Here is a 24,940-nt window from a genome sequence, read left to right as displayed (position 1 = left end):
ATACACGCCATCAAGCTCTTTTCCGGCGCCGTTGTCGGGAGATCAAGACACGCTGCAAGGGGAGTCTCCACTTCTCAATCTCTTTACTTTGTTTTTGTCTTGCTTTATTTTATTTACTACTTTGTTTGCTGCACTAAATCAAAATACAAAAAAAATTAGTTGCTAGTTTTACTTTATTTGCTATCTTGTTTGCTATATCGAAAACACAAAAAAATTAGTTTACTTGCATTTACTTTATCTAGTTTGCTTTATTTACTATTGCTAAAATGGCCAACGCTGAAAATACTAAGTTGTGTGACTTCACAACCACAAATAATAATGATTTCTTATGCACACCTATTGCTCCACCTGCTACTACAGCAGAATTCTTTGAAATTAAACCTGCTTTACTGAATCTTGTCATGAACAATCAATTTTCTGGAATTAGTTCTGATGATGCTGCTGCCCATCTTAATAATTTTGTTGAACTATGTGAAATGCAAAAATATAAAGATGTAGATGGTGATATTATTAAACTAAAATTGTTCCCTTTCTCATTAAGAGGAAGGGCTAAAGATTGGTTGCTATCTCTGCCTAAGAATAGTATTGATTCATGGACTAAATGCAAGGATGCTTTTATTGGTAGATATTATCCCCCTGCTAAAATTATATCTTTGAGGAGTAGCATAATGAATTTTAAACAATTAGATACTGAACATGTTGCTCAAGCTTGGGAAAGAATGAAATCTCTGGTTAAAAATTGCCCAACCCATGGACTGACTACTTGGATGATCATCCAAACCTTCTATGCAGGACTAAATTTTTCTTCGCGGAATTTATTGGATTCAGCTGCTGGAGGTACCTTATGATTCTATCATTAGAACAAATTATGATGTTGATGCTTCATCTCTCGATGTTACTTGATACACACTTTCTGCGCCTAGCTGAAAGGCGTTAAAGAAAAGCGCTTATGGGAGACAACCCATGTTTTTACCTACAGTACTTTGTTTTTATTTTGTGTCTTGGAAGTTGTTTACTACTGTAGCAACCTCTCCTTATCTTAGTTTTGAGTTTTGTTGTGCCAAGTTAAGCCGTTGATAGAAAAGTAAGTACTAGATTTGGATTACTGCGCAGTTCCAGATTTCTTTGCTGTCACGAATCTGAGCCCACTGCCCTGCAGGAAGCTCAGAAAATTATGCCAATTTACGTGCATGATCCTCAGATATGTACGCAACTTTCATTCAATTTGAGCATTTTCATTTGAGCAAGTCTGGTGCCATTTTAAAATTCGTCAATACGAACTGTTCTGTTTTGACAGATTCTGCCTTTTATTTCGCATTGCCTCTTTCGCTATGTTGGATGAATTTCTTTGATCCACTAATGTCCAGTAGCATTATGCAATGTCCAGAAGTGTTAAGAATGAGTGTGTCACCTCTGAATATGTCAATTTATATTGTGCACTAACCCTCTAATGAGTTGTTTCGAGTTTGGTGTGGAGGAAGTTTTCAAGGATCAAGAGAGGAGTATGATGCAACATGATCAAGGAGAGTGAAAGCTCTAAGCTTGGGGATGCACCCGGTGGTTCACCCCTGCATATATCAAGAAGACTCAAGCGTCTAAGCTTGGGGATGCCCAAGGCATCCTCTTCTTCATCAACAAATTATCAGGTTCCTCCCCTGAAACTACATTTTTATTCGGCCACATCTTATGTGCTTTTTCTTGGAGCGTCGGTTTGTTTTTGTTTTTGTTTTGTTTGAATAAAATGGATCCTAGCATTCACTTTATGGGAGAGATACACACTCCGCTGTAGCATATGGACAAATATGTCCTTGGTTTCTACTCATAGTATTCATGGCGAAGTTTCTCCTTCGTTAAATTGTTATATGGTTGGAGTTGGAAAATGATACATGTAGTAATTGCTATAAATGTTTTGGGTAATGTGATACTTGGCAATTGTTGTGCTCATGTTTAAGCTCTTGCATCATATGCTTTGCACCCATTAATGAAGAAATACATAGAGCATGCTAAAATTTGGTTTGCATATTTGGTTTCTCTAAGGTCTAGATAATTTCTAGTTTTGAGTTTGAACAACAAGGAAGACGGTATAGAGTATTATAATGCTTTCAATATGTCTTTTATGTGAGTTTTGCTGTACTAGTTCATCCTTGTGTTTGCCTCAAACAACCTTGCTAGCCTAAACCTTGTATCGAGAGGGAATACTTCTCATGCATCCAAAATACTTGAGCCAACCACTATGCCATTTGTGTCCACCATACCTACCTACTACATGGTATTTTCCCGCCATTCCAAAGTAAATTGCTTGAGTGCTACCTTTAAAATTCCATCATTCACCTTTGCAATATATAGCTCATGGGACAAATAGCTTAAAAACTATTGTGGTATTGAATATGTAATTATGCACTTTATCTCTTATTAAGTTGCTTGTTGTGCGATAACCATGTTTATCGGGGAACGCCATCAACTCATTGTTGAATTTCATGTGAGTTGCTATGCATGTTCGTCTTGTCCGAAGTAAGGGCGATCTACACTCGAGTTGAATGGTTTGAGCATGCATATTGTGAGAGAAGAACATTGGGCCGCTAACTAAAGCCATGTTCCATGGTGGAAGTTTCAGTTTTGGACAAACATCCTCAAATCTCTAATGAGAAAAGAATTAATTGTTGTTGAATGCTTAAAGCATTAAAAGAGGAGTCCATTATCTCGTTGTCTATGTTGTCCCGGTATGGATGTCTAAGTTGAGAATAATCAAAAGCGAGAAATCCAAATGCGAGCTTTCTCCTTAGACCTTTGTACAGGCGGCATAGAGGTACCCCTTTGTGATACTTGGTTAAAGCATATGTATTGCGGTGATAATCCAGGTAGTCCAAGCTAATTAGGACAAGGTGCGAGCACTATTAGTACACTATGCATGAGGCTTGCAACTTATAAGATATGATTTACATGATGCATATGCTTTATTACTACCGTTGACAAAATTGTTTCATGTTTTCAAAATCAAAGCTCTAGCACAAATATAGCAATCGATGCTTTTCCTCTATGAGGACCATTCTTTTACTTTCAATGTTGAGTCAGTTCACCTATTTCTCTCCACCTCAAGAAGCAAACACTTGTGTGAACTGTGCATTGATTCTTACATACTTGCTTATTGCACTTATTATATTACTCTATGTTGACAATATCCATGAGATATACATGTTACAAGTTGAAAGCAACTCGCTGAAACTTAATCTTCTTTTGTGTTGCTTCAATACCTTTACTTTGAATTATTGCTTTATGAGTTAACTCTTATGCAAGACTTATTGATGCTTGTCTTGAAGTACTATTCATGAAAAGTCTTTGCTTTATGATTCACTTGTTTACTCATGTCATACACATTGTTTTGATCGCTGCATTCTCTACATATGCTTTACAAATAGTATGATCAAGTTTATGATGGCATGTCACTCCGAAATTATCTTTGTTATCGTTTTACTCTGCTCGGGACGAGCAGAACTAAGCTTGGGGATGCTGATACGTCTCCAACGTATCGATAATTTCTTGTGTTCCATGCCACATTATTGATGTTATCTACATGTTTTATGCACACTTTATATCATATTCGTGCATTTTCTGGAACTAACCTATTAATAAGATGCCGAAGTGCCGATTCTTTGTTCTTGCTGTTTTTGGTTTCAGAAATCCTAGTAAAGAAATATTCTCGGAATTGGACGAAATAAAAGCCCGGAGGCCTATTTTCTCACGAAGCTTCCGGAAGTCCGAAGGAGAGACGAAGAGGGGCCACGGGGAGCCAAACCCTAGGGCGGCGCGGCCCCCCCTTGGCCGCGCCGGCCCGTGGTGTGGGCCCCCGTGCCGCCTCTTGACTTGCCCTTCCGCCTACAAATAGCCTCCGTGACGAAACCCCCAGCACCGAGAGCCACGATACGGAAAACATTACCGAGACGCCGTCGCCGCCGATCCCATCTCGGGGGATCCTCGGAGATCGCCTCCGGCACCTCGTCGGAGAGGGGATTCATCTCCCGGAGGACTCTACACCGCCATGGTCGCCTCCGGAGTGATGAGTGAGTAGTCTACCCCTGGACTATGGGTCCATAGCAGTAGCTAGATGGTTGTCTTCTCCCCATTGTGCTATCATTGTCGGATCTTGTGAGCTGCCTATCATGATCAAGATCATCTATCTCGTAATTCTATATGTTGCGTTTGTTGGGATCCGATGAATAGAGAATACTTGTTATGTTGATTATCAAAGTTATGCTTATGTGTTGTTTATGATCTTGCATGCTCTCCGTTACTAGTAGATGCTCCGGCCAAGTAGATGCTTTTAACTCCAAGAGGGAGTACTTATGCTCGATAGTGGGTTCATGCCCGCATTGACACTGGGGAGTGACGAAACCCCTAAGGTTGTGCTGTGTCTGTTGCCACTAGGGATAAAACATTGATGCTATGTCTAAGGATGTAGTTGTTGATTACATTACGCACCATACTTAATGCAATTGTCTCGTTGCTTTGCAACTTAATACTGGAGGGGGTTCGGATGATAACCTCGAAGGTGGACTTTTTAGGCATAGATGCGGTTGGATGGCGGTCTATGTACTTTGTCGTAATGCCCAATTAAATCTCACTATACTCATCATGATATGTATGTGCATTGTCATGCTCTCTTTATTTGTCAATTGCCCAACTGTAATTTGTTCACCCAACATGCTCGTTCGTCTTATGGGAGAGACACCTCTAGTGAACTGTGGACCCCGGTCCAATTCTCTTTACTCGAAATACAATCTACCGCAATACTTGTTCTACTCGTTTTCTCTCGCAAACAATCATCTTCCACACAATACGGTTAATCCTTTGTTACAGCAAGCCGGTGAGATTGACAACCTCACCTGTTTCGTTGGGGCAAAGTAGTTTGGTTGTGTTGTGCAGGTTCCACGTTGGCGCCGGAATCTCCGGTGTTGCGCCGCACTACATCCCGCCGCCATCAACCTTCAACGTGCTTCTTGGCTCCTCCTGGTTCGATAAACCTTGGTTTCTTTCTGAGGGAAAACTTGCTGCTGTGCGCATCATACCTTCCTCTTGGGGTTGCCCAACGAACGTGTGAAATACACGCCATCAGTGTCCTCTGTGATCCTTAAATTCGTGACTTGTTTACTTATCCCCTATTCCCTCCCAAACCTTTGCTATTCACAGGAGCACCTAAGACCCGTGGTGGCAAGGTCAAGCCATCCTCTCGTCGTCATCGAGATGAAGACGAGCAAGAGGAGATTGTACCGGCAAGAACCACCAAGCGACAGAGGGAAGCAGCAGCGGGCGCAAGGGGCCCTCAAAAATCAATGATTGACATCAAGAAAGGCCAATTCATGGAAGTTCGAGGTGCCAATCCTTATTTGCTACCAAGAAATGCTCGTCAATGCCCCAATCCCTATTTCCATCATGTCAACCAAGAGAGGATCTACAATGAGGTCTATGGGGCCAAAGAGTTCAAGTGCTGCCCCCAATATTCCATCAGCATGGACAAGCTCAACTCCAACCTCGAGTACTTTGGAGAAGCGCTAGAGATATGTGATGAACAAGGACTTACACCTCTAATGACCTTCTCTCACAATTTCTCCAAGGAAGTGATATGCCAGTTCTATGCCACAGTGGTGTTTCTTGAGGATGAAGGAGGCTTCCGCTCCTTGAAGTGGATGACGAGGGAACATGTGATGGAGGCCACGTGGGAGGAGTTTGCTAGGAGCATTGGTTATGAGCTCCCCGATGATGACTCAAACACCTTTCGGATTCATCTCCAAGCCAAGCCAATGGCCAAGGAGAAAATGGCCGATCTCTACATTCGAGGGAGGATGTTGTGTGGGAGCACGAAAGGCCTCCTACCTGTCTACGACATCATGAACCGCATCTACCGCAGCACCATCAACCCCAAGCACACCAACCATGATGAAGTGCATGGGTTCCTTGTGAACCTCCTTGTGCGCACTCATGAGATGAGGGGCAGCGGCAGGCAATTGGACGTCATGGACTACATTTGGCATGAGATGCGTGATTGTGCGTTTCTTCGCAAGCTTCCTCGGTATGCTCCTTACCTCATGAGGCTCATTTGTCTCAAGTGGGATCGAGAGGGCCGTGGAGATCTTCTTCAACAATGCCGCCCCAACATCACTATCCACAAGGAAAAGAGTCCTCTTGTTAAGGACCATGATCTTCCAAGGTACGGCAAGGGGGCTCCCAAGGACAAGGATGAAGAATCCGACAGTGATGACTCCGACTATGTGCCCAACTCTGTCAAGACTAAGGGCCTCTTCGCCAGACTCACCGCTCGCCTCAAGAAGTCCTTTTGCTTCAAGAGGGACCTTGAAGATAGGATGTATCAAGCTCACCATGACAACAAGAAGATCTGCCAACGCCGAAAAGCGATGATGAGGCATATGCAGCTTCCAGTCTCCGAGGGCTCCGAAGACAACATCACACCTCCCGGAGAGTGGAAGTCCAAGCTTACTTGGTCGAGTTCCGAGGACTCCATCCCCGAGCACATTGTTCGTCCCTCTCCACCACCTCACGGCAAGGGCCTTGCTCAAGATGAAGACGACGATGATGAAGACGATGAGGAGGAGGAAGATGTTGAGGATGAGGGCAATGAGGATGAAGATGACGACGACGAGGAAGATGATGATGATGACGAGTGATCCCCTTGGGGCGTTAGTATGCTCCTTCTCCCTTTTTGGTGTCTCGATGCCAAAGGGGGAGAAGTTGATCTAGTAGGACGGGAATTTGCATGGGGATGCCAAGGGCTTGGTGCTTCGTTTTGGTTCTTTTGGCCTTGGCATCAAACCTTCCCCAAGTTATTTGGAACTTTATTCGTATGTGTGCTTGCTACTCTATTTGTGGATCTCCCGACCCCCCGGTTTGTATTAAGACTTAATCGTTCGTAGCTTAATGGCCTTCACTATTTATCCTTTGATTGGCTACATCAATTCTATGGAGGCTCTCATTATTATGAGTTTGGGTTTTCTCAAGGCGAAGGTATGAAAGGTTTCACCCAAACTCTCCTATATTCATTTATACTTGCCTCCATAGTGTGCTTGTGCTATATGATCTTGTCATATGTTCTTCTTAGCACTTATGCTTTATTTGTAGAATCTAGGGGGAGTTTCTCTCTAGGATTTGTGCATTTGTATACAAATGCATATTCTAAATATGCACACATCTAGGGGGAGCTTCGTCTACTCTTGCAAACCAAATACCTTATCATAATATCCTATGAATTATTGCAAATTCGTGTGTTGTCATCAAACACCAAAAAGGGGGAGATTGTAAGAGCAAGATCTATAATCCTTGTTTTGTGTGTTTGATAACAACACTCGAACAATTCTAACCGTGCACAAAAGATTGTCTTTGATGAAGTTGTAGGTGTACGGTGGCCTCGCTGAACATACTAGGATCGGAAGACTGAAGCGTAGATCTTAGGTTTTCTGGTTTTGTGTGTGTGTCTTGAGGTAACATGGTCTGAGAGGAAAAGAGGAAAAAAGCTGTTTTAGCCATAGCGGTACTACCGGTACCAGGAGCGGTAGTACCGCTACCCCTACTGGTACCGCCTGATGTACCGCTCTGAGGATTGCACACGACTTTGTCCCACAGTACAAGTGGCGGTACCTTTGCGGTACCATGAGCGGTAGTACCGCTTACTAGCGGTAGTACCGCCCACGGTACCGCTCAAGTACCGTAACTCGTTACGGCAGTACCGCTGTGGTACCGCTCTGGTACCGCTTCGAGTCCAGTAAGGTTTGGACCCTATTGCGGTACCTCAAGCGGTACCACGAGCGGTAGTGCCGCTATGTGTCCACGTGGACAAGTTCTGTGGGGATTCGAACTCAGAGCGGTAGTACCGCTTTCCAGAAGCGGTAGTACCGCTTAGGCAAAAACAGCACATAACGGTTGGATTTGGAGGGACCTATAAAAAGGCCCCTTCTTCTCCAGCCCGTTTCAGCTCTTCTCTCTCTCTCCTCCATTGCTGCTGAGCTCAAACTGAGGGGATCTTCCTCCCTACCCAATCAATCTTGCTCATACTTTGAGGAGTGGTGGAGGAGACCCCGATCTATCGTTCTACCGAGAGAAATTTCACCAATTCGTGGTAGTCCTTAGTGGATCTTGGTGGTAGGGTTCCTATTGTGGGACATTGGAGAAAGTGCATCCATGGAGGCTAGCTTGGTGTTGTACTAGCTCCATGGGTTGTTGGGAGCCTCCTTGTTGTGTGGAGCTCGCCCCAACCTTGTGAAGGAATCACCGCCTCGACCGGTGCCTTAGTGGAGAAGGGGAGCACCTTCGTGGAGCTCTCTCGAGGAAGAAGGTGAGGCCTTCCTTCGTGGTGTGGCCGTCTAGTCTCTTGTGTGAGACTAGCACCTCCTCAACGCAGACGTACTTCCTATTGTGGAAGGAACTGCGGGAAACAAATCTCGCCTCGTCTCCGCGCCCTCCGGTTGTCCCGCTCCTTACTCTTACTATCTTGTGTGATTCCTTTGCTTGTTGTACTTGTCTAGGATCATTGTAGGAACACCACCATCGCTAAAGCTATCACCTTTACCTTCCGTTGCACTAAAAAATTGAAAAAGACTAAAACTTGCCGTAGCGCCATTCACCCCCCCCCCCCTCTTGATCGCTACGATCCATTCACCCACATTTAGATGCATATCTAATTTTGGAATCACGATGTCTGCACTAAAGTTTGTTTAATCATGGAGGAAGATGCACAAGTAGAAAAACGGGTTTCCGTCCGGAGTTTAGTTCCGGTTCCAACGACTAGGACGCTGCACGGGACAACCAGCTCTAGTCCCGGGTCAAACGAGACCTTTAGTACCCCGCTCAACGTGTTTACCGATAAGGACCCAACAGAACAGAAATCACCGTTACTCAATTGATAGGCATGCACTACTAGGAAATAGGCTACCGACGACGCACCTAAATAGGCTACCGCCGGCGCACCACCGTGCGTAGGTGGGAATAGGCCGGTGGTAACGCGCATTACCGCCGATGCACCTCCTGGTCCACCGGCAGTAACTTGACTAGTGCGTCGGCGGTATATTTTTCAAAATTCAATAAAGTCGAATCTGGATCTAGATCTAAATCTCATCGTGATGTGTTCTTCACGTTCTTCACAGTGGCCAACGATGGTTGAGGAGGTGATTCACCGGACGGGAGGTCGCCGGCGAGCTTGAGGAGGTGGTTGCCGTTGAGTTTGAGGAGGTGGTCGCCGGATGGAGGTCCCAGCGAGGTTGAGGAAGTGGTCACTAGAGGAAGGTCCCGACTTGGGGGGGGGGTGGGGGTACTCGCCGGATGGAGGTCACCGGGTTGAGGAGATGCGGGTTGAGGAGGAGGAGGAGGAGGAGGAGAGAAAGAGGAGGAGGAAAAGAGGAGGAGGAGGAGGAGAAGGAGGAGAAGGGAAAGAAGAGGAGGAGGAGGAGAGAAAGTGAGAAAAAAGAAGAGGCCGGCGAGCTGGTTTTGCATATATGGCAAAGGTTACCTATTGGTGTGCCAGGGGTAATTTTTATTGTTTACATCAAAATCCAAAAGCTGAAAAACATCATGTTTCTGTTTTGAATTTGACGAATCCAAAAATTGTCTAAACAACCATAGGTGGTTGAAATCGGTTTGATAATTTTGCGTAGATATATTTTGATATAAAATAGTTTTTCATCGGAGATCGTATGCAACCAGAAATCCCGGTTTACCAAAACATGACGGCATTTTGCATAATATATCAAAATGCATGTTTTTAAATTTTCACAAAACTAGATAACATAACACATGTGCATCTCGAAGGATTTTATTTTTTGATATTTCTATCATTTCCTTTTATAGGGTGGTGCACCGGCGGTAATTAAATTACCCCGGCGCACCAATATGGTGGCGCGGGCCACTTTTTCCTGGCCGGAACCTGGCCGACCCTTATCCCTGATGCACAATTTCTTTGGTGCGCCGACGGTATTTTGGCACCACCGACAGTCCGCAAAGTAGGTGCACCGGCGCAAATACCACCGACGTGTACATTTTTTGTGTGTGCCGGTGGTAACATTGGGCCTATAGCCTATTTCCTAGTAGTATGGAAGATATCCACAAGGCTGATCTAGTATGGAAATTTTCCCTCGGAGAGCCTCTAGTCAGACCTAAGCATGTCCGGCATCTACCAATACAAATGCGAAGATTGCATGACTGATACATAGAATCCTCAAAGGAAAGGCGAACCATGCTCATGGTGGCCGTTCAAAAGGAGCTTTACTTCCGTGACAACCAGATATGTATTATCCTTGAAGAACTTTTTCAGTTATATAATCAAGACGTCCTCGACAAAGCTCTCGTCAGTTTCTATTGTCTATAAGTGATTTATTTCTGTAATTAAGTTCTAGCTCACCTCGTTCATTGCCTTAATTAATCTCACTATATTTTTTGTACACTATTATGCAGAATGAAGATTCTCGAATGACAAAGACAGAGCTGTGACATTGGATTTATTGACCCATATACTGTTCATTTTCGTACGGTACGAAACCACGCCAAGGACACAGAGGCTAACTTATTAAAGTTTTTAATTAAACAAAATGAAAGAGCGAAAATACTATTTTCTTACAACTTCAAGTGAATATTTTTGTCGTGTACACATTCTATTTTTTCTTACTCGATGTTTAGTGCAATTGATGAGTTATGCATGTGGGCAACTTCCACTGAATTCTGCTAAGCATTCATGTTGACGCTAGAAAAGTTAATTTCATGGAACCATTAGAGACAGATCCTCAGGAGTACGAGAACATCGATTTTATGCTCCAGAGGTAATTTCAATAATTATCGCACTATATCGGTATGTTTCATTCATTTCTTGATATCAAGTAATTAATAACTCCTTTACTCAGTTTCATGCATTTTTTTTATGATGGTGTGATATTTATACACACAACTCATATATTCATATTGATCTCCTTTTTTAACGAATGAAAAGATCCAGGACCAGCTCCGACCAAAGGACCGCATATACACGCAATTCAAAACGAGAATGCCAAACACTGGTATCATCACTAACATTGCCACAAATATGGTTCACAGACTTATTACTGAAATCAGAAAGCGAAAAGCGGAACAAGCCTCCGCACTCATAGCCTTTACCAATAAATTGTCCAAACTTGGAAACAACTACTTTATTCGACCCTAAAACAACCTTAAACCCATCTCTCGCATAGAAGGGAGCCGCTAACGAGATTCTTGTTCATAGTAGGGACATGCTGCACGTTCCTCGCTCGCACGATCTTCCCCGAAGTGAACTTCGGATCTACCGTGCCAACACCACGAACGAAGCATGTGACCCATTCCCCATCAAGACGGAAGAATCCCGGCGACCCGGTAAGAAGTGAACATGGATATGTCAGCACACACATGAACATTAGCACCTGTATCAATCCACCAACATGGAGATTGAAATACCGAAAGAACAAGTAAAGAGATTACCGTACCCATCAACATTGCTAGCGGTCACCGTGTTGACTTGCCTCGCCTTTTCTTGCGGTCTGCCCTCTCTGGACAGTCCTTAGAAAAGTGGCCAGTCTCTCCACACGTAAAGCAGCTCAGATCTGCTTTGTTTATCATCTTCTTCTTCTTGAAGGTTGTAGTCTTCATAGGCTTATTGAAAGAGGGCTTGTTATTCCCTTTGTTCTTGCTGTAGGGTTTCTGCACCATGTTGGCGCTAGACTGACCCTCTCCTTTCTCAGTATTATCCTTAGCCCGAGCTTTCTCCTCAACATCAAGAGAAGCTATCAGATTTTCAACTGATATCTCCTGTCTCTTGTGTTGAGAGTTGTGGCAAAGTTCTTCCTCCATGAAGGGGGCAACTTAGCGATGATGCATCCAGACACAAACTTGTCAGGTAAGGCACACTTAAGGAGTTCAAGCTCTTTCGCAATGCACTGTATCTCATGAGCTTGTTCGACTACAGAACGGTTGTTAACCATCCCGATGTCATGGAAGCTCTCCATGATGTACAGCTTCACTCACGCATCGGTTGCACCAAACTTAGCATTCAGTGCATCCCAGAGCTCTTTACCATCTGTTAAGTGCATGTACACATCACACAGACGATCAGCAAGAATACTTAGAACGCATCCGACGAAGAGAGTATTGTTTTCCTTGAACTTGTTCTGATCTTGGTCGGATATAGTTCCTTCAGGTAAACCATCGATAACTTCGAACACTTTCGGATGAGTAAGCCGGAGCATGGCCTTATACTGCCACCTCTTAAAGTGCACACCGGTAAACTTATCCGGCCTCAGTGCATCGGAAAAACCAGCCATTGTTAACTCAGGAAATTGCCTAAAATTAGGTTTTTGGAATGTTGGATAATTAGGCACAATTTCCATGATTAATTCCAGAATATAAAACATGATGACAACAACTACTAACATGTGAAACTCGAACATACGATCTGGTGGAGGTGGCGGTGGAGGTGTAGCCGATGATGTCGCAGCAGTAACGTTGTTGATGACAACGTTGTTGACGACGGGGACGACGGGTCGAAGTAGACGGCGTTGAAGACGACGGTAGGCAGCACCGCCCGACTTGGACGGAAGGCGACCCGTGATGAAGAGCTTGAGCAGTCGCGCAGAGCGCTTCCCAAAAACCTAATTCGCCCTCTCCCGTACAGGATCGCAAGGACGAACGGTTCCGGAGACCTGCTCTCCCGTTCGCCGATGCACGTCGGCGCGCGGGATGGAGTAGGCTACGGTGGCGGCGCAAGCAGAGAGAGGTGGAAACCCTAACTCGTGTATTGGATATATTTCTGCGGTAGCCAGGCAGGAGATTATATAGGCTCGGGAAACCCTAGGCAATGTGGGCCACGCCCACGTCGCACGAACGTTTTGAGTCGGTTACAGATAGCCCACGATCCGGGAGCGACCCGAACCGACTAACTGTGACGCGTCCGTCTAGGACTCTGTTCGTTTTCCTGAGCTGCAAAAAGTAAGGAAAGTCTCGGCTCGAGGCTCAATCCACTCACCACGAGCGCGGCGCGCGCGTCGTGACGTGTCGAGTCGAGACGAGCGAGCGAGGAGGAGGAGGAGCGCGCGCGTGTAGCACTCCTTTTCTCACTCACTTACTAGTGGTGGAACAACCCACCTTATAAGGTGGTCTAACTTCCTCCCAACTTTCCATGTGGGACTAAACTTCCCACCTCTTGCCACTCCCTAGTGAGCTGCCACCAACTTGGGCTCAAACTCACAAGGTCTGCCACTATGTGGGCTTTGAGATTTATAGGAAAAACTGAAATCTAATTTGAGCCACTAAAAGTGGGCCCAATATTTCAACAATCCCCCACCAGATCTCAAATCCCCATTTAGAGATTTACCAATACTCGCTGCTTGTTTATATACCGAGTGTTTCAGCGAGAGACCGTTAAGTTGAACTTCCGCCTAGAACCTTAAGCTACATCCATTCACACTTGAACAATGGACTAAGCCTTGAATTGCAAGTTTTGCGTGAACGGGGTTTCACTCAAAGTCATGACCAGTACATGGCTGCCAGTAGCCTACCCCGCGGGTGAAGCATATGCGTCATACTTCGTGGTCTCTTCATGAGTTTACTAGAGATCACCCAAATCTCATAGATTGCGACGTTTAACAATCGGATTCATATAAGTGTGTTATTTCAAGAATGCTCTGTAGGACAGCACCTTTGCTAAAATAGCCAACATAAACACATTAAGGCTTGTTGCCAACCTGCCTTACAGCAATTGAGAGTTGTGCATCTTCACATAGAGAGGGTTACGAATACTCTCCTCAATTAAACCACTAGTTTGTTCTTCCCGAGTCCTAATTCACGGGATCTCCGATCACAAAGGTTGGGTTACCACTATGGTGTAACATCAACGGGTCTCAAACCCATCTCCTCGATGCACTTTCTATCACATTACGTGATAGTCCCTTTGTAAAGGGATCTGCCGGGTTTTTGTCTCGTTTGAATATATGTAACAGCTTATTACTCCGGAGTTTCGCAATTTCCCGACGGACTTCAAACGTCTCTTGACGTGTCTTGATGACTTCGCGTTATCCTTAGAATTGTTCACTTTGACAATTACAGCTTGATTGTCACAATTCAAAAGGATTGCCGGAACAGGTTTTTCAACCACAGGCAAGTCCATCAAGAGCTCACGCAACCATTCCGATTCAACAAGTGGTTGTGTCTAAAGCGAGTAAGTTCCGCTTCCATAGTTGACCTCGTCAATATGGTTTGCTTGCAAGATCTCCATGATACTCGCGCCACCTCCAAAGGTAAATACATACCCACTTGTGGCGTACGGATCAGCTACATCCGAGATCCAATTCGAATCACTATATCCTTCAAGCACGACTGGATGCCCCGAATAGTGAATCCCATAACTCATTGTACCACATAGGTAGCGCATGACCCTATCAAGTGCATGCCAATGATCGCACCGGGTTTGACATGAACCTACTCAACTTGCTAACAGACAAAAGAGATGTCCGGTCTAGTCGCGCTCGCTAAGTACATGAGTGAGCCAACAATCTGAGAATATCTCAGTTGATCTACGGCAATCCTCCGGTTCTTGCGTAATGTCACACTGGGATCATAAGGTGTTGGAGAAGACTTGCTATCAATATAGCCGAACCGGCTCAAGATTTTCTCAACATAATGGGATTGCGTTAGAGTAATCCCACTCTCATTCTTAATAAGCTTGATGTTCGGAATTACATCGAGCTTCTCCCGGATCTTTCATATCAAAGCACTTTGACAAGAAAGACTTGACCTCGTGTATTACTTTCATGTTTGTACCAAATATCAGAATATCATCCACATACAAACACAAGTATAACATCTTCGCCCCCACCATGGCGATAGTAAACACACTTGTCAGCCTCATTGACAACAAAGCCTACGAAGTCAAAGTTCTGTCAAACTTCTCATGCCATTGCTTAGGTGCTTGTTTCGAGGCCATATAAAGATTTCAGCAACTTGCACACCTTTCTTTCTTCACCTTTTACTACGAACCCATCGAGCTGATCCATATAGATTTCCTCTTCCAACTCTCCATTAAGAAAAGCTGTCTTTACGTCCATTTGATGAACGATAAGACCATAGGAGGCAGCCATGGACGGTAGTACTCGAATGGTGGTAAGTCTAGCGACAGGTGAATAGGTGTCGAAGTAATCTTCGCCTTCTCTACGTGTGTAGCCTTTAGCTACAAGCCGCGCCTTGTACTTCTCAATAGTACCATCAGGTCTTAGCTTCTTCTTAAACACCCATTTGCAGCCCACGAGGCTTGCATCCATGGGGTCGTTCGATAGCTCCCAAGTTCCATTAGAAAGAATCGAGTCCATCTCATTATGGACAGACTTCTTTCCAGATCATCCGCATCTGGAGATGCATATGCCTCTGCAATGGACGTGGGAGTATCATCCACAAGGTACACAATGAAATCATCACCAAAAGATTTTTCAATCCTTCGTCTCTTGCTCCGTTTAGGAACTTCATTGTCATCCTTCTCAGTAACATTCTCATGTGATTGTTCAAAATACTCATTAGATGTACTAGACTCAGGAATTATCTCGAGTAGAAATTCTAGCAATGCTATGCATATCTTTCATAGGAAACATATTCTCAAAAAATGTTGCATCACGAGATTCCATAATAGTATCAACATGCATATCGAGTACCTCGGATTGAACTACTAAAAATCTATATCCTACACTCCGAGGAGCATAACCTAGAAAAATACAATCCACTGTCTTTGGTCCAAGTTTGCGCTTCTTAGTAATTGGAATATTGACTTTCGCCAAACATCCCCATGTGCGCAAATACGAAAGTGATGGTTTTCTTCCAGCCCACTCCTCGTAAGGGGTTTTATCTTTATTCTTGTTAGGAACTCTATTCGAGTACATGACATGAAGTCAATAAAGCCTCCCCCACCATGCCTTAGATAAACCAGCAGTGGCTAACATGGAATTCACCAAGTCGGTCGGCGTGCGGTTTTTCCTCTCGGCAACCCCGTTTGATTGGGGTGAATAGGGAGGCGTCCTCTCATGAATAATGCCATGTTCCTCACAGAATTCATCAAAGATTTTAGGAAAATATTCGCCACCATGATCCGACCTAAGACGCTTGATCTTTCTCTCTAGTTGATTTTCAACTTCGGCCTTATAAATTTTAAAGTAGTCTAAAGCTTCATCTTTAGTTCGCAACAAATAAACATAGCAAAATCTAGTCGCGTCATCAATCAATATCATGAAATATCTCTTTCCACCTTTTGTCAACACACCATTCATCTCGCATAGATCAGAATGTATGAGTTCTAGAGGTGCCAAGTTTCTCTCCTCGGCCGCCTTGTGAGGCTTCCGAGGTTGCTTTGATTGCACACAACTATGGCACTTAGAACCTTTGGCAATGGTGAAATTCGGAATTAAACTTAAACTGGATAGCCGAGACATTAAACCAAAATTAATGTGACATAAACGAGAATGCCAAACACCGGTATCATCACTAACATTGCCACAAATATGGTTCACGGACTTATTATCGAAATCGAAAGCGAAAAGCGGAACAAGCCTCCGCACTCATAGCCTTTACCAATAAATTGTCCAAACTTGGAAACAACTACTTTATTCGACTCTAAAACAACCTTAAACCCATCTCTGCATAGAAGGGAGCCGCTAACGAGATTCTTGTTCATAGTAGGGACATGCTGCACGTTCCTCAGCTGCACGATCTTCCCCGAAGTGAACTTCGGATCTACCGTGCCAACACCACGAACGAAGCATGTGACCCATTCCCCATCAAGACGGAAGAATCCCGGGCGACCTGGTAAGAAGTGAACATGGATATGTCAGCACACACATGAACATTAGCACCTGTATCAATCCACCAACATGGAGATTGAAATACCGAAAGAACGAGTAAAGAGATTACCGTACCCATCAACATTGCTAGCGGTCACCGTGTTGACTTGCCTCGCCTTTTTCTTGCGGTCTCGCCCTCTCTCGGACAGTCCTTAGAAAAGTGGCCGGTCTCTCCACACGTAAAGCGGCTCGGATCCGCTTTGTTTATCATCTTCTTCTTCTTGAAGGTTGTAGTCTTCATAGGCTTATTGAAAGAGGGCTTGTTATTCCCTTTGTTCTTCGCTGTAGGGTTTCTTCCGCACCATGTTGGCGCTAGGCTCGACCCTCTCCTTTCTCGGTATTATCCTTAGCCCGAGCTTTCTCCTCAACATCAAGAGATGCTATCGGATTTTCAACCGATATCTCCTGTCTCTTGTGTTTGAGAGTTGTGGCAAAGTTCCCCCATGAAGGGGGCAACTTAGCGATGATGCATCCAGCCACAAACTTGTCAGGTAAGGCACACTTAAGGAGTTCAAGCTCTTTCGCAATGCACTGTATCTCATGAGCTTGTTCGACTACGTAACGGTTGTTAACCATCCCGATGTCATGGAAGCTCTCCATGATGTACAGTTCATCGCTCGCATCGGTTGCACCGAACTTAGCATTCGGTGCATCCCGGAGCTCTTTACCATCCGTTAAGTGCATGTACACATCACACGGACGATCGGCAAGAATACTTAGAACGCATCCGACGAAGAGAGTATTGTTTTCCTTGAACTTGTTCTGATCTTGGTCAGATATAGTTCCTTCAGGTAAACCATCAGTAACTTCGAACACTTTCAGATGAGTAAGCCAGAGCATGGCCTTATACTGCCACCTCTTAAAGTGCACACCGGTAAACTTATCCGATCTGGTGGAGGTGGCGGTGGAGGTGTAGCCGATGATGTTGCAGCAGTAACGTTGTTGATGACAACGTTGTTGACGACGGGGACGACGGGTCGAAGTAGACGGCGTTGAAGACGACGGTAGGCAGCACCGCCCGACTTGGACGGAAGGCGACCCGTGATGAAGAGCTTGAGCAGTCGCGCGAGCGCTTCCCAAAAACCTAATTCACCCTCTCCCGTACAGGATCGCAAGGACGAGCGGTTCCGGAGACCTGCTCTCCCGTTCGCCGATGCACGTCGGCGCGCGGGATGGAGTAGGCTACGGTGGCGGCGCAAGCAGAGAGAGGTGGAAACCCTAACTCGTGGGTTAACTGTGAGTAAGGAAAGTCTCGGCTCGAGGCTCAATCCACTCACCACGAGCGCGGCGCGCGCGTCGTGACGTGTCGAGTCGAGCGAGCGAGGAGGAGGAGGAGCGCGCGCGTGTAGCACTCCTTTTCTCACTCACTTACTAGTGGTGGAACAACCCACCTTATAAGGTGGTCTAACTTCCTCCCAACTTTCCATGTGGGACTAAACTTCCCACCTCTTGCCACTCCCTAGTGAGCTGCCACCAACTTGGGCTCAAACTCACAAGGCTGCCACTATGTGGGCTTTGAGATTTATAGGAAAAACTGAAATCTAATTTGAGCCACTAAAAGTGGGCCCAATATTTCAACAGATCGTAAGAGAAATTATATTTTATACGTGTACAATATGTAGTAGCGCAGAATATGTGCATAAAAACTTGTTTGGAATGAAAAAGAATTGAAACGCAAAATAAAAAAGAATTGAATGAAAAACACAAAATGAAAATGGAAAACACAAATAAAGGTGATAAACCCTAAACCCAACACATCTTTTAGTCCTAGTTGGTGTTAAAGATCCTCTAGCCCTAGCGTGCGATCGCAGCCACCTGAAAAATCTTTAGTTCTAATTTGTGGGACTAAAGAGGGAAGCCTTTAGACTTTAGTTCCGATTTCGTATTACCCGAAGTCCTTTTTCTACTAGTGATGACACGATCCCGGTCCTAGGCGCACCATCCTGATTCCTGAACATTCGTTGTGCTAGACAATTTTATAGAATACATACGTCAATTAGCAGCCGTCCTACTACTAGTATGCACAAATACCTGCTGCAGATCGCCGCCGGCGAATTCATTCTCCGACTCCTCGGCGGCGGTAGCGGCGGTGCTGTCTCCGGCGAAGCGCCCGACGGAGCAGAACCCCCTGAGGTCCCCTGCCAGCTGCCCACGAGCCGGCACCGTCGACGAGCTGAGTAACCACGGATCGGGACCGCGGCGGCGTAGGTCGCCGGCGAGCCTCCTGGCGGCAGAGCGCGCCAGCTTGGACGACGACCCAGCAAGCCACGCAACCATATGTAAGTACACGCATCAAACAGGCTAATCTCATACGACGTTATATGCGATGCGAGCTTCCGACGCGCTCCCTGCTGCGATCAATGGTGGTGGGTGGATTTTATACGTGGCGGAGGTGGAGACTGGAGTTGGATAGAGACGAGAGAAGGAAGATAAGAGAAGAAACGAGCGAAGCAAAGTTGGAAGTGCGTTAGAAAGATAAGTGTGTGTAGGGAGGAGTCTGGAGGTAGGAGAAGACGGGCACGGCTGACGGATGTCAGGAGAGCGACGAGTGAGAAACGCGGTGGCAGGGAGAGGGAGTGATGGGAAGCTGGCCCGGTGCCGGGGTGGGTGTGTAGATTGGGGATGAGCATGAGCTCAGACCGGTGACGCCGTGCCAGGGCATTGCTCAGCTCGTCTCATGGACCGTCGTACTAGGATGCGGACGATGGGCAGTGAAGCTTGGGAAAGCGACAGAGCAAAACCGCCAGGGAAGAGAACTCTCCAAAAATCATGTGACTTTTGGACGGTTGGGTACTTGAAATGAACACACCGCCCCCTAGTCTACATTTTAGATCATCTGATGATCCCGTCGACATTTTAGACCAACTGTACCATTAACCAGTTTAGTAGAGTTTTTAGAGCATCTCTAGCAGAAGTACAAAACGGGTTTACAGGAGGAAATATATTGCGCTAATAGCTGGAACCGACTCTAGCCGATCCTCTAAAGGCTTTAGAGACGCATAATTTTTCTCATCGGCCTCCGTGGCCCTAAAATATTGACGCCCGCAGCCGCTCTCCTATAATTTTACTTATCCAACTTTGCCCCTAGCACCGCATCATCGCCGCCGACTGATCCTCGACCAGTTCATCGCATACAACTGGTCGCCGCCGCCTCCGCGTAGGTTACCCCGACATTCCTACCCACTCCGCGTAGCCACCGGTATCCTATATCGTCCGAATCGAGCGCCGCAGCCTCGAGCAAATCTACCGGCGCCGTCGGGATTTGTCGAGGAACGGCCGGATTCACGTGGCCACGTACCTCCGGTATGGCTTGCTCTTCCTCGCGCCGCAGCCAATCGCTGGATTTAGGGTTGAAGCACCTCGTGTGGGAACCTTGATGTGGGCATTACCCTTCGAATACCCGACATAACCCTACCTCCTTTGGCCCAACAAGAGGCCCATCTGAAGCACCGCAACCCAAGGTGGACCAATATGTCGGTTGCACGGTGGAAAGATGGAAGGAGATGGATTCTAGCCATTGGAAATTGATAACCTCTTTGTATTGTAGTCGAATCCGTACATGACTCTCAGGACCTAGCCTCATATATGTAAAAGCCAGGAGAGGGCATGCCGGACCCTCACCTCATAATTGCATACAACCGCGCACACCCAAAACTCTAGAAACCTTGCCTCTCGGCAGGATCACCACCACACAGTCCCTCGGCTGCCCCATTATAATCGATTTCATCTATAATCAAGAGCAGACATGCAGGAGTAAGGGTATTACCTCATCGAAGATCCCGAATTGGGTAAATCTCGCTCTTTGCTTGCCTGGTATCCGATGTCTCGTGCTAACCTGCAGGATTCCGTCAACCCTAAGCCCATCATGGTGGGCATTGCCGAGGAGCCACCTCATCGAACCTCTATCCCCTCTGGCTCACGTTGCACCGGCGCCGGCATCGGTACCGGCTACCGCACCGCCATCACCTCCAGCGCACGCTACGGCCGTTGCCCCTACCCCAGCTTCGCCGTTGGACGAAGAAGACGATCCTTGGATACACCAAGGTATGTTTTTTTTTACCTTTTTTTAGTTTGTAAAGAACTTGGTGAAGTGCGGTGGATGAACAAGATGTTTGTTCACTCAAATTTATAGCAAAAAGAAGAAGAGAAGGAAAATGAACTGAAGATGAGGACAACGGTTTATAGTTCGCATGGCATGATCAAACAATCGTTGGAGATACTTCGCATAGGTAGCCATGGAAGCAATTTTGGGAAGGGTTTCATGCAAACTTTAACCAAAAAACAAGTGAAGATGGTCTATCCTTGCCATCGATAACGAATAGGTGGTCGACTCTTGTCATGCGCTACAATAGGAAGAGGTATCAAGAGAAAGATGACTAGTGGAGGAGGTTTAAGGAAGAAGATGACTAGTGCTATGAATTTGTATTTCAAAACTTCCAATTTATTAGCTTTAGATGATGTTATCAATTTTTGTGACTTTATATGCATTATGAATCATCTTAGGTTAATGTTGTTATGTATGAATATGCTCAAATCTGCAAATTATGTTGAAAAAACGTTTGCTCCTCTAAGTTATTGGCCTTCAGTTCTAGCGCACAAATTTTAGAGGAGCAAATACGAGAAGTTAATTTTTAGCGAGACATTTCCTCCTCTAAATTATTGGGGATTTACTAGAGATGCTCTTAAAACACCATTCCTTAAAACCCTTACAAAAAAAGGTCTATAAAACAATTTCGAGCTGACAAGGAAAAAATGACTAAAGATGGCTACATTCCTTCTCTTTAGAGGTAAAAGAGCGGTCCTACCAATGTCAACCACTAAAATTATCCATTTTAATTCGTTTGGGTTGAGCTGACATAAAATCTACCGTCTCACCTTCCTTGTGCATTCGGATCTCACTCGTGTCGTTATCGCCCTTCCCGTGACACGGGTGGCAAGACACCCTATGCGAGTGCAGGAGCCAGCCTGCGGGCAGGTTGACCTCGGGCCACGACACGGTAGTCCCCCTCTCCCACATGTGCCAAGCCTCGTCCATGGGGACGTAGCGCCGATTCCGCTCGGTTTGGCAGCCGCCTTCGAGCAAGGACCCCCCCCTCCTAGTCGTTCTAGCCTTTCTTCCATTGCGAGGACTTGCCCATCGAATGTGTTTCCTCGGTTAGGGAAGTAGTCTCAATATGGTGCGGCAATGGCACGTGACGTTTCTGGCAAGAGCAACCACACACCTTAAAAAAGGAAGGGCACCATCATGCCATCTAGTCGTGGCATTGATGATGACGCAGAAGCCCAACGCCGCCCGCTAGCACTGACGCCTAGAAGGCGAAACAAGCGGCACTGATCACGAGGTAGGCCATAGGGTCGCCGCCCGCCAGTATTGGCACGTAGAAAGCGAAGTTGGCATAGACACTGCCAACTGGGCCCGGGCGGCAAAAGGAGGACACATGCGCCGATGCATTTCTAGCCTAAGTTTAGGGTTGGAATGGGCGGACACATCGATTCGTTGGCATCGGGCCACTATGCTGGAGATGCTCTCAGTACATCGAATTAGCACACCTTACGCGGTGACCAAGAAAGACTCGACATACACATCCAAATTAAGTGGCACTCTACAATCATCTACTAACCTCTTCTTCTAAAGCATTAAAAGATGGGTAAAGCGCAAGAACATTGCATCAAATACACTCTTAATTCCCTTAATAGACATGAAAATTCCAAGCATCGTCAACTACAGTGAAATAACAGAGATCCTAAAGAGATTGACACATCTATCAGCCAATACTGGAGAAGATAATTTCATAGACAGCGTGGCTCAAAGTCTCAAGCCAGACCAATAAAGTACAATCTCTGTGAGAAAATACCTCAATATAGGATTCACAGGTCAGACACTGACATAGTTTGCATTCAAAGTATCGCATCAGACATGCTTTGATAATTCTGTGAACATGCAGCAGCTGTAAATCGTGCACCATGTGCCTACACAGTAAAGACCCCATTGAGGATATACTAGGCGTTCAAAGTGTTTCAAACACATCAGTGTCATGTCCAATCAACTAAACAAAGCACAATACCGGTTACAAAGCATGCTAACTTTCTCTACCAGTGACATGGCAGCTCACGAGTATCAATTAGGCTGTTGTGGAAGTGTTGGCCTCTCCTGGTTTGGATCTGATATAGCCTAAAGTTCTCAGCTTCTCTACAAGTTTCCTCTCCGCAGCAGCCTGAAAAACGTCATCCTATTAGATATAAAACTTGGCAATTCCTAACAAAAAGATGAGTCAGTTAGTACCTCAAGCATGGGGCTGTCTTTCGGAATGTTACACGCTAGAACTATATTTAGACCTGTCTTCAGCACTGAAACATGAGGTGACATAAGCTTACTGTTTTTCATGCTAATATGCTGAAGGTGGGTCAACTGAAGCAGATATTGCAGTACCTAAGCGGCGGGCCATGCTTAAACCAGTATTATCAGATGTTCCTCCAAGTACAGATGTGACACTCACTCCGTTACCCTGCAACGAACATGAAACACACATGGTGCACTGATCAGTCTCAACAGAAATAAATATACACCAGTTCTTATGGATATAATGATTGCTTGTTACCGGGCGAGTGCTTGCAGCAGCATATAAATGGCCAAACTTTGCAGAGTTGCATCCTACCCATGCATAGATCTGCATGAGAAAATAGAGGCTCAAAGCATATAACACTTTTTTTTTTTGACAAAGAGTAGAATGGAGATTATATAATATTGTGAATAAATATGGATTATTCAAAACAAAATAGGGAACACCATCATATTCCATATTTTTGTGTAGAAACTAAAGAGGCGCCATAAGCCTTTCTTACATTTATCGAAAGTCAAAACTATCTGAAGCTTAACTCACGCGGCGATAATGACTAACGCTTACACTACCATGCTTCATTTAATAATGTTATGACAAACAAATAAGACTCCAGGTCAAAAAAAAAAGATAAGTTCAGAGCTTCTTATTCCAAATTACTTGCTTTACTAACTGAAACTGAACATGGACACCTTGTAGAACATCTTCCTCTGGCAGCTTTATGACATGTTTTTCCCCCCTGACCTCAACTTGACTTGAGTGTACATCTAGTGGAACATCATCCTTTCACCGTGTTGTGACATGTTTTTTCTTCTCGCCTCAGCATACAGAGTCATTCTTAATGGCTCAAATTGGTGTACCAACATGTGCAGATTTGCACCAGAATTACTCCCCTTAGGTTTCTATGCTGTCCTCTTAAAGCTACAAGATTACTATTCCATATGTCTTGCACAAATCTTGCTCCAGATGTCTTTGCTTTTGAGTGAGATTTCGATGCAAATTTAATTTCAAGGCCAAAGTCCGGAAGTAAGGAATTGGGGACCACAAACTGAACAATGTCTGACTTAGCAAATGTTTATGAGTTTGATACAGACATGGCAATGCTTTTAATCGCACACTCACATTTCAGAATTTACGCAACTCCAGTTTGCTAGGGAGTCAAATTGGGTTGGCAAACAGTTACCAATGGGGGAGACCTGGTGCATACCTGTTTAGAGAAACTTATGATCTGAAAATGGAGCGTGACGTCGTGCAGGTCCTCCGTGAAGCAAGTGACCTGCGTGCCCCCGTCGGACGACGGGCCACCCGAAGGACCGACCTGGCCGGCCGTCGGAGCTCGCGAGCCCAGAGCCAAATCTGACAGGCTCGCCCCCAGCTCCTCTGAAGCCATGATGCGGCGGCGGATCTAGATGCGCACGCAAATATAATTTGAGGGGTCGATTAGTACGGGTTTAAGAAATCGCTGGATGAGTTTCGTAAAACTGTAGAAGCTCATGAAGTACCTCGAGAGCCTGTTCAAGATTGCGGGGCGGACGGGGAGGGGGAGGTAGCAGAAGGGGAGCGTCGGCGCGGGTGAGAGATGCGATGAGGCGTCGGAGGAGATGCTGAGCTACGGCGGCGGCTGATAGGAGCTAGGGTAGGTCGGAGCAAGAGATCGGTCGGGTGAGGAAGAGAGGGCCCGGGACGCGTCCGGGTGGACCTTCGCTCCGGTGGCAGCCCGGTAGAGCG

General features: G+C 45.6%; 2 protein-coding genes across 2 annotated transcripts in view; both read right to left on the bottom strand.

The window, feature by feature from the left end:
- LOC124687417 (2-oxoisovalerate dehydrogenase subunit alpha 2, mitochondrial-like) overlaps positions 1 to 19,151 on the bottom strand; it is a 34,859-nt gene extending 15,708 nt beyond the window's left edge. Inside the window, exon 1 of the mRNA XM_047221200.1 lies at positions 18,906 to 19,151. Coding sequence (XP_047077156.1) covers positions 18,906 to 19,151 — 246 coding nt within the window. The remainder of the gene's footprint in view (positions 1 to 18,905) is intronic.
- Positions 19,152 to 22,736: 3,585 nt separating this feature from the next.
- LOC124687416 (proteasome assembly chaperone 4-like) lies at positions 22,737 to 24,611 on the bottom strand. Its single transcript, XM_047221199.1, has 5 exons — positions 24,420 to 24,611; positions 23,474 to 23,542; positions 23,305 to 23,380; positions 23,158 to 23,222; positions 22,737 to 23,089 (listed from the first exon to the last, which is right to left on the bottom strand). Exons 1-5 carry the CDS (start codon positions 24,600 to 24,602, stop codon positions 22,997 to 22,999), a joined length of 486 nt encoding a protein of 161 aa, XP_047077155.1. The 5' UTR covers positions 24,603 to 24,611; the 3' UTR covers positions 22,737 to 22,996.
- Between the last annotated feature and the right edge of the window lie 329 nt (positions 24,612 to 24,940).

Source organism: Lolium rigidum, chromosome 2, assembly GCF_022539505.1.
Source record: "Lolium rigidum isolate FL_2022 chromosome 2, APGP_CSIRO_Lrig_0.1, whole genome shotgun sequence".
Taxonomy (NCBI): Eukaryota; Viridiplantae; Streptophyta; class Magnoliopsida; order Poales; family Poaceae; genus Lolium; species Lolium rigidum.
Note: the sequence above shows the minus strand (reverse complement) of the source record. Positions and strands in the feature narration are given on the sequence as shown.